The sequence below is a fragment of the Momordica charantia genome, assembly GCF_013281855.1.
Source record: "Momordica charantia cultivar OHB3-1 chromosome 10 unlocalized genomic scaffold, Mcharantia_2.0 BLBB01000010.1, whole genome shotgun sequence".
NCBI classification, from domain to species: Eukaryota; Viridiplantae; Streptophyta; class Magnoliopsida; order Cucurbitales; family Cucurbitaceae; genus Momordica; species Momordica charantia.
This window is the reverse complement of record NW_028275158.1, coordinates 3966947-3983223: the sequence shown is the minus strand read 5'-3', so window position 1 is coordinate 3983223 and position 16277 is coordinate 3966947. Positions and strand designations below refer to the sequence as shown.

Here is a 16277-nt window from a genome sequence, read left to right as displayed (position 1 = left end):
CTTTTTGTAAATATCCTTGCCAACTTCCGTAAAAAGTTTGCACCTTCCTTTTAACCTTTTTCCAATTCAATACTTCATTTTCAGTCTTTTGACAAGGGAAAGAAAAATATGGATTATTCTTGTAGTGGAATATGAAATGGTGCTACCCTTTGTAAAGAAAGTTTCTATAGCTTTTGGATAAAGGCTATTTGTTTTATCTAGTAAATCAATTATTTGATATATAAAAGTGAAATTTAAACCCTTTGGGAAGTAAGAGGGTTTTATAGTCCAACCTCTCCTAGAAAGAATGATCCTCTTTTCAATGGATGGAATGCAACTTTTGACATTCATTTGAGGATAATATATAGGATTTCTACTTATAATATTATTTTGTTTCTTCTCTACACAACACTAAGTACATATATCAGCAAACCCTAAACCCTAAATTCTAAACACATATATCAGGTAGATTACTTATATTCCTTCTATTGACTCCCCTAGGTTATATTGATTTTTTCATCTAAAAAAGGTGAAAAAATGGTGAAAGATCATTTAATCAAGGTACATATTCGTCGATATTGGTCTTTGAAGAATTGAAATTATAACTGTGATAGTCTTCTCCATGGTGGGGATTTTCGTCATGGTGTTGCTTCTGTGAGAGGGATGGATGTTCATCGAACCATGTTGACCAGAAGAGATAGTTAAGAAAATTTAGGAAGCTGAGTATGGCCAACAGCCAGTAGAAGAGATCAAGTCTGTCTTTGTTTAGGTTATTGTCATGGAGCCAACCTCCATTGGAGGATGTTGCTGTGATCTTATTCACCATTGACACTAACAGTGAGCTCAGGTAGAATCCAAAAGAGTATGAACAGTATGTAATGGCTGTTAAAAATGCTTGCATTCCTTTTGATGATTGCTTGTAGAAGAACTCGATGAGCCCAACTGCTGTGAACATCTCCGATAACCCGAAAATGAGGAATTGCGGGGTGATCCAGAAGATCGATACCGTTTGGTTCAAATTCAGAGCTGAATCTCTCCTCTTTTTCTCCATTATGGCTGCTGAAACCATCGAAAATGTCGATAGGAAGAGGCCAAAGCCGATGCGTTTTAGGGGAGAGATTCCGGAGGTGTGGCCAGTGAATTTTCTTGCAAATGGGACGAAGAAAGTGTCGTATAAAGGGACGATGAAGATGAGCATAATGTAAGGAATGGCTTGAAGTGAAGCTGGAGGAATGTGGAAGGATTTGGTTAGTTCAGTGTTCATCAAACTCCCTTGCTGGACTGAAAATGTTTGGAGCTGAGCCAATATAGTGTTGAATATAATTGTGCAAGCAAATATTGGGACAACTGAAATTAAAATCTTCACTTGCTCAACTTGAGTGGGAGTGCACAATCTCCATGGGCTCTCCTTTGTTTCCCCATCTTGGCTTTTGATACAAGCCTTGTCCAGGAACCTGAAATTCAATCCAAATTTTAGTACCAACTTCAACATCCTATCATATTAAGGAAACTTCATTTCATTAAGATCACTGATGCCGGTTGATAACTATTTTATTTTTAAAAGTTAAGTTTACAAAAACTTGTTTTTATTTTAAAATTTTGGTCAAGAATTCAAATGTATGATGAAGAAAGCTGAAAAACATACCAACGAAATTGTGAGAAAACAAACATAATTTTTAAAAAGAGGAAATTAAAAACAGAATCGTTATCGGAGGGAGCTAATGATGTCCATATTTACAATTGGAATCGAACTAGACTTGCCTGAACTTTTGAGTGGGAATAAGGTTGGCAGAATCAGAGGATAAAGCAACTTTATGATCAACATTGTTTTGGCTTCCATGAAGCATATGAGGATTGGAAGGACAAACTTGCTTTCTCTTCAAAAGAGCAGCAACAAAAACCTGAACATGTATTTGTTTTTACAGTAATTAATTGGATTAGTATGAGAGAGAGAGAGAGAAAGAAAGAAGTTTGAATGAACTTTTTCAGGACAATATGACTCAGCAGACAGCACTAACTTTTATGTCTTTTCAATTCAAATATATATCCATTCAATCCATACATAGATGTCACTCCTTTTTAATCCAAACATAACAAACATCCCAAACAGTACTTTCCCAACAGTCTTCCCACTACAACCTTAAAAAAAAAAAAAAAATACTCTCAAATTTTCATTGAAAATCTATTTTAAAACCCTCAACTGGTTCTACTCTTACAATTCTTTTTTAACATCAAAGTGGCCTGTTTAGGCCTTTTTTTGGTATATAAATTTTATTTAGCAGGAATCTTACATATGATCAAATGGCGGTTTAAACTTCTGGGTCTTAAGAACACAACACAAAAAAATAGACGAGAAGATCTAAAAACATACTTTTACGTAAAATCAAAGACAAAGAACACAACGACACAAAAGTATAAGAGTTAAAATAGAACATCTGAAAGTATACAAAATGAAATTGGGTTTAGACTGAGATAATAACTACAAGAAAGCAAAAAAAACAAAAAAACAAAAGAAAGTAAGAAAAGAAAGCTTTGTGAAGGGTAATTTCTCTCCCAACTGTGCACAACACAACACAACACAAGGTAAAAATTGCAAAGAAAGAAGGTAAAAAGAGAAGAAAAACCACCTGAAGAATAGGGGTGAAAATGGGTCCTTGAGGAGGTTTATTCCTGTAGTAAAAAATCCCCCCAACCAAAGAGATCAATCCCATGGCCATAACAGCAGCTGAGACTCCAAATCCAACATCCATCCCAGAATGAGTTTGGATCCACACCACAAGAGTGAGGGCAATGAGCTCTCCCACAGAGAAGGCAAAATATGCAGCATTGAAATAAGTTGACAACTTTTTTGAGTGCTTTGGGTTATTTTGTGGGCTAAATTGGTCAGCCCCATGAGCTATCATGTTGGGTTTCACACACCCACTCCCTAAGGCCACCAAATACAGTGCCACAAAGAATATCAATGCCTTTAACCCTTTGGCTTCCTCACAATTCTCCCCATCTTCACTTAGCATATTGCATTGTGGTGGCTTTAGTTGGGGCAGATGAGCTTGAACTGACAGTAATATGAATCCCTGCCACAATAATTTCATTTCTTTCACTTTTAGCATTTCGGTTTTGCTCTCTCTCTCTCTTCAAAGTGGTAGAGAGAGAGAATGTTACAAGATAATGATTTATCATGTGATCTATGCATGCACATGCAAAAAACTTGTCTTTTCTTGAGGTTTTAGATGTATGTATGTATATGATAATCTCAACACTGAACTCAAGAGCTTAAACTGGTGGGTTACGAAAGTGAATATCAATATTTATAGATCTGTTGGTCTGAAAGCATGTTAAACCACGAAGTTAATATTTTTAACATTACAGTGGTTTGATCATAAGATCTCTAGCTAGATTCGATACATAATGTTTACTTATAAATCATATTATGTTTGAGAAAAACAGATGACTTGGGTCTCTTTGTGTTAAAAATAATACCTTTTTATCTCATACCGAAAAGAAAGTGGAGGTGATCATTCATTGAACTTGTTGATTATATATAAACATGAAATGAATGATAGATTGATGGGTGTATCTTTGTTGAATGATTTTTAAGAGACTGAGATTAGTGAAAAGAAGTGGATTTTGATCATAAAGAAAAATAAGAAATTATGGGGAAATGAAATGATGGGAACTTACAGAAAGTTCAACAAAGCCAAAGACGAGCATGGTCCAAAAACTGCCAAGATAAGAATCTGAAAGGAAACCACCAACAAGAGCCAAAAGGAACACTGTCCCAACAAAGTTTGTGACCACGTTTGCTGATTTTGACAGTGAAAAGTGCATCTCATTTATCGCATATGTTATCAGATTGTTCCCGACTGCAGCGATCGCCATTATCTCAAATGCTTGCAGTCCTGCACGATTTGAAAAATATTACATCATAAATATAGAGCAAGAATTTCGAGCATACGAACTCGCGAAAAAAGTAGAGATCAAGCAGCATTGGCCAAGTCCATTAGATTTATTATTTGCTCTCTCTCTCCAAGACCCATCTCATATTCTAAAAAGGAAACCTAAGTCTTTCCATTATTTTATTCATGTTTTGTTATTCATGCCTTATTTTATATTCTCTCAAGGCCAAAACCATTTACTTGGTAGAAAACCACTTTTCTCAAAAACATCACACATCCATCACACATCCATTGATGTCAAAGAGAAGTTTTCTTTTCAACTCATTGAAGCCTCACCGCTTCATTTTCATCAACGGTATGCGTTGCATTTAATAGATGAGTAATTCTCACTGAACCACTAAGAATAAGTCAAATCAAAAAATTAGCAAGAACTCCTCCTAACTCGTGTACAAGTATATTCCTCAACTCCAAACGAACTAGAAATCGAGAATGGAAACGAAAAACACGAGATGTAGAGAGAGAAATTTACCAAGAACAAAAGCAGCTGCTCTCATTCCACCATGGGAGAGGGGATTGGAGGGTCTTCCTCTCCAATCAACAGTGACATGATCACGATCTTCATCCCCTTTGAAATCCTTCCTTCTTTCCATTTCCATTTCCATTATTTTTCTTTCCCTTGAACCAAAACAGAGAATTAAAATGGAGGGAAATTTTGTTAATGAGAAATTACTAGAAGGGTAATATGACTATTTTTCTGCTGAAATGTGAGGCAGCTTCTTCTGGTTGGGCATTCCATTTATAAAGCCAAAATAAACTGCAAAGGCCCCCACCTCTCTCCACCCATCCCATTTTTCTTATTCTAAATTATTAGTATTATTGTTTTCTTTTATCAAATCAAAGGTCCCTTTTTTATTTTTTTTTTCCCATTTTAATTCTTTGGGCAAAATTTAAGATTCAATGGCAAAATTAATTCCATACCCACACGCACTACAAACATGTGGATAACAATCTCACGCAACCAAGACAAATTATTATCAAAAAAAAAAAAAAAAAGTTAGTGAGCCTTTCTGTTCTTTGTGCACAATTTTGAAACTCTCTTCTCTCTCTCATGAGAGGTGTGTGTGTGTGTTGGTTGGTTGGTGCCTCTTTTGTGAGAGAGTTGACATGTTTTAACACCTTTGCTTTTTGGTCATGTACAACTTTTTTTCTTTCCCATACACATAAAAGAATTTTACTCTAATAATTTTGTAGATTCTTTTGTTGAAATCTCATTTTGGGTATTTGAACTTTTAGGTTTATTCTATTTTGGTTTCTAAAATTCAATCGTTGAGCTTTGAAAACTTATTTTAACTTTGACCCTATAACAAGGAGGAATGCACGAGTGAGAGAGAGCAGCCTTGCGGAATTTTTGGTATTATGTTGATTCAAATATTTGAACACAAGACTTTATGGTAAATGATAACACAAAGCTCTTGTCTTTGTTAGTGGGCCGCCCCTACCATATCCATTTTTCGTCCATAGATTTTTACAATAATTTCCATTTTAGTTGTTGCACTTTAAAAAACTAACAATAATTTTGGTCTTATTGTTATATTGTTATGCCATCTAATATTTGCTTACTCAATAATACTCGTCTTCGATATGATTTGAATAGATGTTTAGATTATTAATAACGATTATTATACATACACTTGAAAGTAGGTTAAGACAAGATAAAAATAAGGTCCAGAAGTTACATTTTTTTACTTCAAGATTAAAAAATAGGTTTGCAAGCTACATTCTTCCAACTTTTCTTTTTCTTTCTTTCAAACAAAACCAAAAAATGAGTGCAGAGTTGTAAATGAAAAATGTGGGTTCTTGTACAACTCATTGAAGGGCCTTTTTTTTTTTTTTTTTTTAATTGGGATTTCTTGAGGTTCTACAAGAAGATTCTTTAGAAAAGATTTTATGAGTGGTGAAAAGGATTGGGCTTTGAGCTATTTATAGTAATTATACTTCTTTGCTTTTACAAAAATATTCTATTATTGCTAAGGCAGACCCAAATTGACATATATATACGCAATCACGGTATTAAATTTTTATCTATATATGAACATTTTTATGTCTATAACTAGATATCAACATGAAAGATGAATTGACATTTTTATATATCTATAACTCAATATCGACATGAAAGATGAATTAACATTTCCATAATATATCCTGTAAAAAGAAAGTATTTCCATAATGTATGTTTATCAATAAAATAAAAAAGAAAATCACTAATATAGATGTAACTTATTTAAAAATGGAAGGATGTTTATTTGTAAATTTAAATATTTATTATGGATTTTTTATTTTTACAATTTTTCAAGAAATATCTATCAACGTCAACATTTCCATGCAATTCAAATCTTGGAATTTTTTAAAAATCTTTGTATGCAACTTTTTGAAACGTTCTCGATTAAAATGGGTGTTTAAAAGAAAGGACGAATATATTATCAGAATATATATAAAAAAAGCATATTGTAAAGCAAAATTGGTGGCTAAACGTTATATATTCAGGTCTCAAAGTCTTGGTTATATATATATTCTCTCCACTTGTAAAGCATAGTAGAATTTGTGCATTACTTGGGTATATATATCTTTTTGGAAAAAAAAAACTATATATTATTTATTAAGATAGAAAAATCTCATCATATTTTGATAAGATTTTAAATTTGGTTTCTTCTAATCTTATCAAAACCCACAAAAGAAATAGTTTTTTTAGTTGTTTTATACCTAAGTTATATGGGGTGTTATTTTGTATCTCGAAAAGATGGAAGATACTTTTATATACTAACTCAAGAAAGTTTTCGAGTGCTTGATAGTTGTATAGAATAATTAAGACGGAATTTAATTTCTATTTTTCTTATCTAATATAATAATATATTCACAATTTTACATGACTAGGCCTCCAAAGTTTACCATTTTTTTTTCTCGAACATGCGAGGATTCCATTTATGTGGCTATCTTCAGTGTATAACCACGATACCTGTGTGCTTGTGAGGATTCCATTTCTGTGGCTATCTTCAGTGTATAACTACGATACCTGTGTGCTTGTGAGGATTCTATTTCTGTGGCTATCTTCGGTGTATAACTATGATACATGTGTGCTTGTTGAGATTTAAGTACGTACAATTATTTTGACACCATTATTATACCAACAACGTTATCTTCTTAGGTAGAGACAAAAAAATAAAAAATAAAAAATAAAATTTTGGGAAAGTAAAATTTTACATTTTAACTTTTCATATATATAATCATTTCCTTCTAAAAAAAATTAGGAGGGTAGATCAAAGATAAAATTTTAAGATCTTAACGTTTTTATTAATTTTCTGAATATAAGGTAAATCATGTTCTATCGCCTTTCTTTATTCCACCTTCGATTATATCTTTACTTATTTATCTAAGAATTTTAATTATTTTTAACCAATATGTGACTATAAGTTCAAATTCTCTATAGTCTTGATTGGATATTCGAGTGTGCACTATATTTAGTGAATTAAAGTTCGAAAAAATCAATTGTATTTTACTAATAATCGTAAGATTATCTCGAACTAATTATTCTACCATTTTCTTAAATTTAATTTGGAAATGAACATCCATAAATAAATAATTCTAGAAGTTCACATGCAAAGTTTTCTTCCAGTATTATATGTATTATTGGACATATTCATTTGATCAAGTGGTCTAAAATTAAATATTTCTTGTCTCCAATAATCGTTTTGTCACATGTTAGTCAAGCATATTATATGCATTATTGAACATTTTCATTTTATTAATATATATGACTAAATAGTGTGTATATATATATATTTTTTTTCTTTCCAAAATAAATATTTCTTGTCTCCATGATCGGTTCAAAGTTATAATATTTATAAATAGGGACGGCAGAGCGAGATGTCACTCAACAAAATATTTTTTTAGAAAGAAACAATAGCTTTCTTTTAGAAAGCTTTGAGAGGAAGATTATATTAAATTTTTGAAAGGTAAATTACTTTACAATAATACCCTCTGTTTGTAAAAGGAGATTAAATATATATTATATATCTTATAATAGTTAATTTTATTCAACTTTCATGTTGATTAAGAAAAACATGTGACATGCCTTAATTAAAGATAATAATAAAGGAAAGAGGGAAATTATGGGGGTTAGTAAAATGAGTGCTCTCTAGGCTCCACATATCAAGGATAAATGGATATCTATAAAGTTTAAAAGAGGGTTTTCTTTGTTATAATAAAAATTAATAATTAAATTAAACTTTTTTTGTCTTTGTATTTTTACTTTTATGTGGGGTGAGAGTTTCGGCACACGACCTTAATTTGGTTGGGAGATATACATACTTTAACAAGTTGAAACGGATTGTTGGTTTTTTGTGTTAACAATAGTAACATTTCATTATATTTTTATTAAGAAACATTGAAATTATAGATTTAGTACAAATTAAAGATAAAATTAAAACTTAATTGGAGAAAATATATAAATGAAATTGATGCACATGTTGAAGTTGAAGATATGAATGAAATGGATATACCTTATTTTTATAAGAATATAGATGAAGATAGAGTCTTAAATAAAAATTCAAATTTAATTGAATTAACTAATTTCAACATACATAATCGACTTAATATTAGTGAAAGATAGGAGTGTAAGTAAGTTGATTTAGGTTGATTTTAGGTCAAAATATTAATGTTAAGACCCTTTTTTTAACCAGTCTCGTCAATTCATTCATTTCTAATAGTAATCGAGGTTAGAAAAATTCGAAATGAAAATTTGGAATTGCACGTTCCTAATTGTCATGAAAAAGAAAGATGGGAATAAGAAAAATCGTATTATTCTCTCAGAGCTTGTCTAGTACTAATACGATAAGAGATACGTCTCGTTTGCCCCCGTCACCCAATAAAATTGAACAAAACTAATCAAAAATAGGTTAAACCGACTAAAATCTGTTCATTTTGAACCGACATAAAATATATAAACATCCATACTCTATATCCTCCAAGAACATCTCTCCATGTGCAATCAATTGGAAAATGAGGAAGAAAGGTGTGGAAGTTTTTCCCCAATGGAGAAAAGTTTTCCACTTATAACTTGTGGATTAGAAAAAAAAAATGAAGCTTTGAACTTTGAAGGAATTGCTCTCTCTCTCTTCTCTCTCTTTTTGGAGAGAGAGAAAAGGCAAAATCACTATCTAGCTTAGGTTGTTTAGTAGACCCTCATCTCGACACGTGGCAACAAAGCATTGGGTTGTCGGCAGAATGAGTCAACATTTTGTATACTTTGGGTTTGAAAATTGGAAAGTACAAAGTAAAAAACAAATAAAATAAATAAATAATTAGTGATGTAATGTGGGAGACAAAGTGGCGACATAACATTTTAGTCCTAAGTGGATCCCCATTTCTTCTTTACAACCCTTATAATACATATATACACACATGTGATTTTCTCTTTCAACATAATTTTTATTTTAGGTTTTAAATATTATTTTGATTCGGGTAGTTTCAGCTTTGGTTTATTTTGGTCTTGGTACTTTCAAAATATTTATTTTGGTCTATATACTTTCGACTTTAATTTATTTTTAACTAATTTGAATATAACTCAACATATATTTCTGACTAAGAGGTCGTGGGTTTCAAAACCCCTATTCCCACATAAAGTTGTACTAAACAAAATTTTTTTGTTCATGATAAAGCTCACCTCGACCTAAACCCAAAGTTCCATGAGAGAGGTCGTGTAAGTCTAAAGGATGAGCTATCTTGATGAAGCTCACATCGACCTAAAATGCAAGTCTCTATGAGAGAGCTAGTGTGAGCTTAAAGGATGAGCTATTTGGACACAGCTCTTGGCTTAAATGCAAACTCCCGTGAGAGAGTTTGAAGGGTGAGCCAACTATCACAAAGGAAGGTCATCACCTTAGAACTTCCCAGGCCAACTATATCCCAGCTCAATTCGAAATTGGTGTCAATGTTAGGTGATAACAAATGATGTGACATGTGGACCAATAAATGATAGCTCGACCATAAGCAATGCACATCGTCTATAAGAGGTAGCTCGACCATAACAGGTAGTTCGGTCAATAAATACCTTATGTCCTTGATTCATAGCTCGGCCAATAAAGATGAGCTATATCACAAAATCACTCAACCATTTTTCCGACAACACGCTGTGATTTACGGTACGGTTGTAACTACTCCTCAACCACTATTAGAAGTTCAATATCTATAAATAGAGCCACTTACTTTTTTTTTTCAGGTACGTGAAACTATTATCTCTAGAGCAATAAATCGAACCGAGATGAATTGAGCGTCGGAGCTTTTACTTTTCTATGCAAGTTTCTTCGTGCATCGGCCTCCTAAGTCCAAGCTTTGCTAAGTTTTGTGAAGGTAATAGGTAACATAATTATAAATGGACAAAACTTAAAAAATGTTTTTTTAATACAACATGTGAGTGAGGGTTCGAACTCGCAAATTTTTTGTTGAAGATATATGCCAATTACCATTAAATTAGGCTGTTTTTTTTGTCAAAATGTCTATTTGTGTTATATTATCTAAAAATAAATGAATAAGACAAAGGTAGTTGGATTATTTATCATTGAATAATAAAAATAATAATAAGATCATTCTTGAAAGCACGAAAATTAGTGACATGTGATTGTTTTGGACCTTGTAATAAACGAGTGAACAATGAATTTTACTCGAAGATATTAATATTTAAATATTTATTTCGAATTGAACATGGAATATGATCTTGGTGAGACCATGGATCCAATTAATTAGTTTAGTGCAATCTTATAGTAAAGTTTAGGAATCACTTCGTACCGATAGTTTTTTTTTTCCCTTTTGGGTCTATTCAATAATTTCTGCAAAGTTTCAAGAATAAAATAAAACATAAGAATCAAATAAAATATAAACTTCGTCGTAGAACCAGATTTTATCCTAATATAAATGGCTCAAATATTATATAAAAATGAAATAACTTCTCAACAAGTATAGCTTCATAATTGAAGCGTGTGTATATATATATGAAGCTAAAACGCATATATATAGTTGTATTAAAAAAACGCATATATATATCCTATCAGAATATTATGAATTTGAATCTCACCTCCCGTTAAAAGAAAAAAATATACTTTCTCAAATACTATTTAAAATGAGTTAAAATCAAATCCTTTCACTAATATAATGGACTAAATTCATCCAAATAAACTGATAATTTCTAATCCGTTTAGAATATGATAAGACTTTTAATTGAATTATTCAAAATTTGAGGGCAATAAGTACACATCTTTTTCTCTCTTTTTCTTTGATGTTTTTTTTTATATTATTATTATTATTATTATTATTCTTTAAGAAATATGCATTAGAATGGGCTAAAAAAGAAAAGGAAAACTCCTCTTTCTCTCCTTTCTCCTTTAACTTTTCTAAAAACTTGTGGCTTTCCAACACACAAAATTTAAAAATTAAGGTCAACCCTTTGTAGAAAAACAACACCTTCCATCTACATAAATTGAACTTGGACACACACATGATGATAATCCATATCATAAAAGAGATTTAAAAAATATTTAAAGAAAAAGAAAAAAAAAAAGATCAAGCACCATGTTTTCTTTCTTTTCTTTTCTTTCTATCTTCCTTTTAATTTTTTTTTTCTTTGGGCATTCAAAGAATCAAAAAGGCAACCCATTATTCAAATCCATAACACCAAAACTTTCTATTGTTTTGATCAAAATTAGGTCAAAAAGGACAGGGAATGGGTTGGTGGTTGAGGTAGCCTAAGCCTACAAATGAAAAAAAAAAATTAATTTATTTGCTTTAATATCTAAGATAATTTAATTCTTTTTCTTCCTTTTTTTTTTCTTTTTCTTCCTGTTTTGTTATCCTCTTCTTTTCCTTGGGTTTGCTTTTCAATTCACTTCCCCCACTTTTGCCTTCTTTTTTCCCTCCCTTTTTCAGCATTTGTTGAAAAACTAATTAATTAGGTGCAATTCCAACACTATCCGCAATAGTTTCAATTGCCTCATCTTTATCTCATTACATATGTTTGTGTTTGTAGGTGTGAATTTATTATATATGTTTTTTAATTACCATGGAAATTTTATTAGCTATTGGAATAGGGACATATAAATTTAATATTTTTTTAATGTGTTCCTGATATTGTCTCTCATGTGGAGGTTCATATTATTAATTAGATTCATTTCATAAAGTCTTATAGCATGTAACTATAAATTTAAAATCGAGAGAAAAAAAATTATATATTGAAAGATTTTGAACATTGAACTTTCCCCTCTTGATATATATATATTAAGTTGTTATAGGTTAGGATAGTTTATGATATCAAAATTCAATCTCCCTGTCTCCTCTTGCACTATTTTGGAAAAAAGAAATAGGAAATGAGGTATATACATGAAATAGTCTCAATTTCAACCTAAGACGCCTTATCCCGATATTCATGAAATAGTCGTAATAATTGTTTATAACTATCGAACAAAATTTTCAAAAAGAAAAGAAAACTTAACTAATTTGAGGATTTTAGGGTTCAATTTGATCATCAAATTAAAAGCTTAAGGTCAAACTTGAATCATTATATTAAGTAAACTATGGGAGTTAAAGATTTTACAAAAGAAACAGAAAAAAAAAAAAAAACCATGCTCAAAGGAAGCCAAATTCAATAAAAGTTTGGTCTATTCACATACCACCCCTCCATATAATATACAAACATATTTTAATTAATTACTACCATATTTGACCCCATTGAGTAGTTTAATTTGGCTTTAATTTATAATTTATAAATTAATTACCCTACACACATGCAACCCATTTACCTAACCTTGTAATGTTGTAGTGCTTTGTCAACTTACTTTGTAATTAATTTTTTTGGCATTGTGGAATAATGGAAGGGGAAAAAAAAGAAAAGAGGAAACATTATTACAAAATTGACTGAGCCTATAAATTATATTGTCGATGAAGAAAAAAGTCAAAGGCTTTGACATTGAGAGGAAGAAAAAATATTGGACCATTTCTCTTTTTTTTGGCCAAAAGCTTTACTGTTTTTTATAATGAAAATGTGAGATGGAGATTCAAGTGGAAGATCCTAAAAAAAGCTTATATATTTGTAGTGTTAGGGAAGACAATGACGTTTTTCTGCTAAATTTATGGGAAAAAACATCATTAAACTTTATTGTGTTAATTTGTGTCTGTTTCTCCCTTACAAAACCAAGAACATTTGTTTGAAAGTCTAGGGTTTTCTTAGAATTTAGGGGCATGTTTTTGTTTCGGGTTTTAAAAAGTTTTGGTGTGTTTTTTAACTTCAGTACGTTCCATTCTAAACTCTAATTTCTTAAATGTAAAAGTAAATAATATTTGCCGATTGAATTTTTGTTAGTTCAGTTTTAATATGATGTAGGTCTGAATTGACTATCAGATCACAATCACCTTACTCAAATTTTATAACATTGAGTTCGATGTCTATTTTTATCCACGGGTGTTAGTGACTAAAAAATAAGTATAATTTAAAATCTAAAAATATATAATTAAAACTTTTGAAAGTTTTCAAAATATAGAACGAATATATTTTATAATATCAATTTGAATGAAGAGTATATTAGTATATGTTGTTATAATTTTTAAAAAGTAATTCTTTTTTCACTTTCTAATAAATTTAAAGTGACTCTACTATTTAGGTTAATTTGTTTTTTTCCCCTCCAAATTTGCCCTTTTATTTAAGTTCGATCCCCAACTTTATAGAAACATTCTAAAAACAAAAGATTATATATTACCAGCAAAGAAATTATTAGATTAATCGAGCATCGCTGTCTCTCCTAAACATAAATAAACCACCAATAAACCCAAAATCTTAAACTGATGGATTAGAGTAAATTTAATTCATTTATGGATATTTAATACTCCCGTTCACTTGTGTGCTTGAAAAATGACCTCCTACTCTAATACTACGTTAAATATGCATATTTAACAATAAACCCGAAAGCTTAAGTTAATGGGTTAGGATATATCTAACATTTATATATGCAAACTTTTCATCCACCAGTCAAATGTTAGATTATGAAATTTGAAATACAAGAATAGAAAATAAGAAAAAAAAAATAGATAAAAACGAAAAGGGAGAGAGCAATGGGAAATCTTTCCATAGGCTTAGGAAACTATTAAAATCTTATGTGATGTGTACAACACATGAATAATATTTGAATCAAAATTGTACTAAGTTATATGGATGTGAAAGAATTGAAGAGGGAGTGAGAGACATTGAGATCTACTAGGAATAATGAAATAGATCATATTTGGTTATATATTGGAGGTTGGACTATTCCAAGAATATCCCTATACTAAACCCAAATAGGACCACTTTTGAAGGATATATTGGTGACTAATACCTAAACTCTTATGTTTCATTTCCAATACACAATTACTCTCTTCCTAGTTCAATTATGACCTAGTTGATAGTTTTCTAATTCTTAGGTTCTAAAGTTCCAACTAAAAAGGTGAAATGATTAGTCAACATTTCTATGTTTTGATGCAACAACAAATGATTAGCTTTTCGGGAAATTTCCAAACGAACAATTTCAACGAAGTTTTGGTTGGAAATTAGATAATTTGTGAACAAATTAGCTAATGAATTATAATTTTCCAATGTTTGAGCAAAATGTTACTTCTATTCTATTTGCACGAGGGCACGATTGGAATATATTGATAAATTTTTAGAGATTCATCGTGAAATACGTCAAAAGTTTTCTTTTTTCTATGTGATAAGAAGAATAATATTCTTTTAACAATTTGATTTGTTTGTTGATAAGTGTGAGAAATTAATTATTTTCATGATAACGACTTGACTTAGAGATGAATATTACTTATTAGTTACAACTAATTAGGAGAAGGAAATCGGAGTAACTCGCTTGTGTCACTTTATTTCGTCCAACAATAATAAAATAATTATTTTGTTTTTTCTCTACTCTATACCATATATGATGTCAAATTTATCAAATAGACATGCCATATCGTCATTTAACTTAATTTGCTCTCAAATAGAGTTCACAAACTATATATTTTATTTTTTATAAATGTGTTATGTAATATGGTGGAGATGACATGTCCAACATTGGGCTACTTGAATGGTTTCTAAAGCCTATGACTCCCCTTAGTGCTATTATATATTGCTCTTCAATTAATTCTTTCCCTCCTCCTCAAAAAATAAAATAAATTAAATTAAATTAAATTAAATTAAATTAAATAAATAAAATAAAAATAAAAATAATTAATTCTTTCCCATGGGGCCATTTTCCAAATATGGCCACATCCATTCATCAATCATCATCTCCATGCATCCACATACATACACATATGAGAGAGGGAGAGGGAGAGAGAGAGAGAGAGAGAGAGAGAGAGAGAGAGAGAGAGAGTTCTAAAATGGCAAAGCACAGTTGGATTTCCATTTTGCATTTGACAAGGCAGCGAGGAACTCGGCACTAAGATTATTCAACTTGAGAGAAAAGAGACCATTGTGAATTAACCATGGTTACTTTATAACTCTTTTTAAGTTTTGTTTCAATTTGATCCTTGTAGTTTTAAAATTTTCTTTACGATCCTTATGATTTAACGTTAATGTCTCAAAATACGAGTGATGTTGAGTTATTAGATATTAACTATTTTCTTATGTGTTATGTTGGGTTTTTTTTTTTTTCTAAATTTGGCAAAGCGAGCTGATGAGTTAGGGATGATAAGTTGCAAATTGGCATACGGCATATGGGAAGGTTAGATGGGCTAATTAACTGAATTACGATTGGAGTTATGTGTAAATAATATAGAGAAAATTAATTCAACGGTTTTATATCCAAGTATTAAGGAAACGGATTGTGTAGAAAATATGTAGGTTTTGACGTTGTATGTCCTTTAAAACAACTCCTAAATCCTAATTATCAAAACTTTGAGCCTTCTAGCTCTACAATGTTTCAGTTTAACTGTACTCTCACCTCATATATATATATAGATATACCAATAAAGATGTACGGTCTAATGATAGGCTATAGTGGAGTATGTATTAATGGGTACGGGAGCAAGTTCTTCTAATTCTGGTTCACGATCTCTTGGCTATGGCTCATCGAGGGGTAGAGATTGAGCATCAATTGATTCTCCCCCGCAAAAAAACAAAAAAAAAAAGAGAGAAAGGGAGATTCAATATAGTAACTCCACTCCATATCTCATGAACGTATATTCTTGTTTCATTTTCAATTTCTTTTCTACGTGTTTTGTTTGTTTGTTAGTTTTTTTTTTCATTTTTCCTATTTACTGCATACAAAAACTTGTAATATATGGTAATAATAGAGAAAATTTGGAGATATTTAATGGAAACATAAGGATTATAAATAAATT

The 16277-nt window shown here is 30.8% G+C and overlaps 1 protein-coding gene across 1 annotated transcript; it reads right to left on the bottom strand.

Moving 5' to 3' along the window:
• Window positions 1-227: 227 nt before the first annotated feature.
• Window positions 228-4657, bottom strand: LOC111008146 (protein NRT1/ PTR FAMILY 4.3). The gene is made up of 5 exons (XM_022280746.2): window positions 4405-4657; window positions 3661-3878; window positions 2607-3053; window positions 1741-1880; window positions 228-1433 (listed from the first exon to the last, which is right to left on the bottom strand). Exons 1-5 carry the CDS (start codon window positions 4535-4537, stop codon window positions 536-538), a joined length of 1836 nt encoding a protein of 611 aa, XP_022136438.1. The 5' UTR covers window positions 4538-4657; the 3' UTR covers window positions 228-535.
• Between the last annotated feature and the right edge of the window lie 11620 nt (window positions 4658-16277).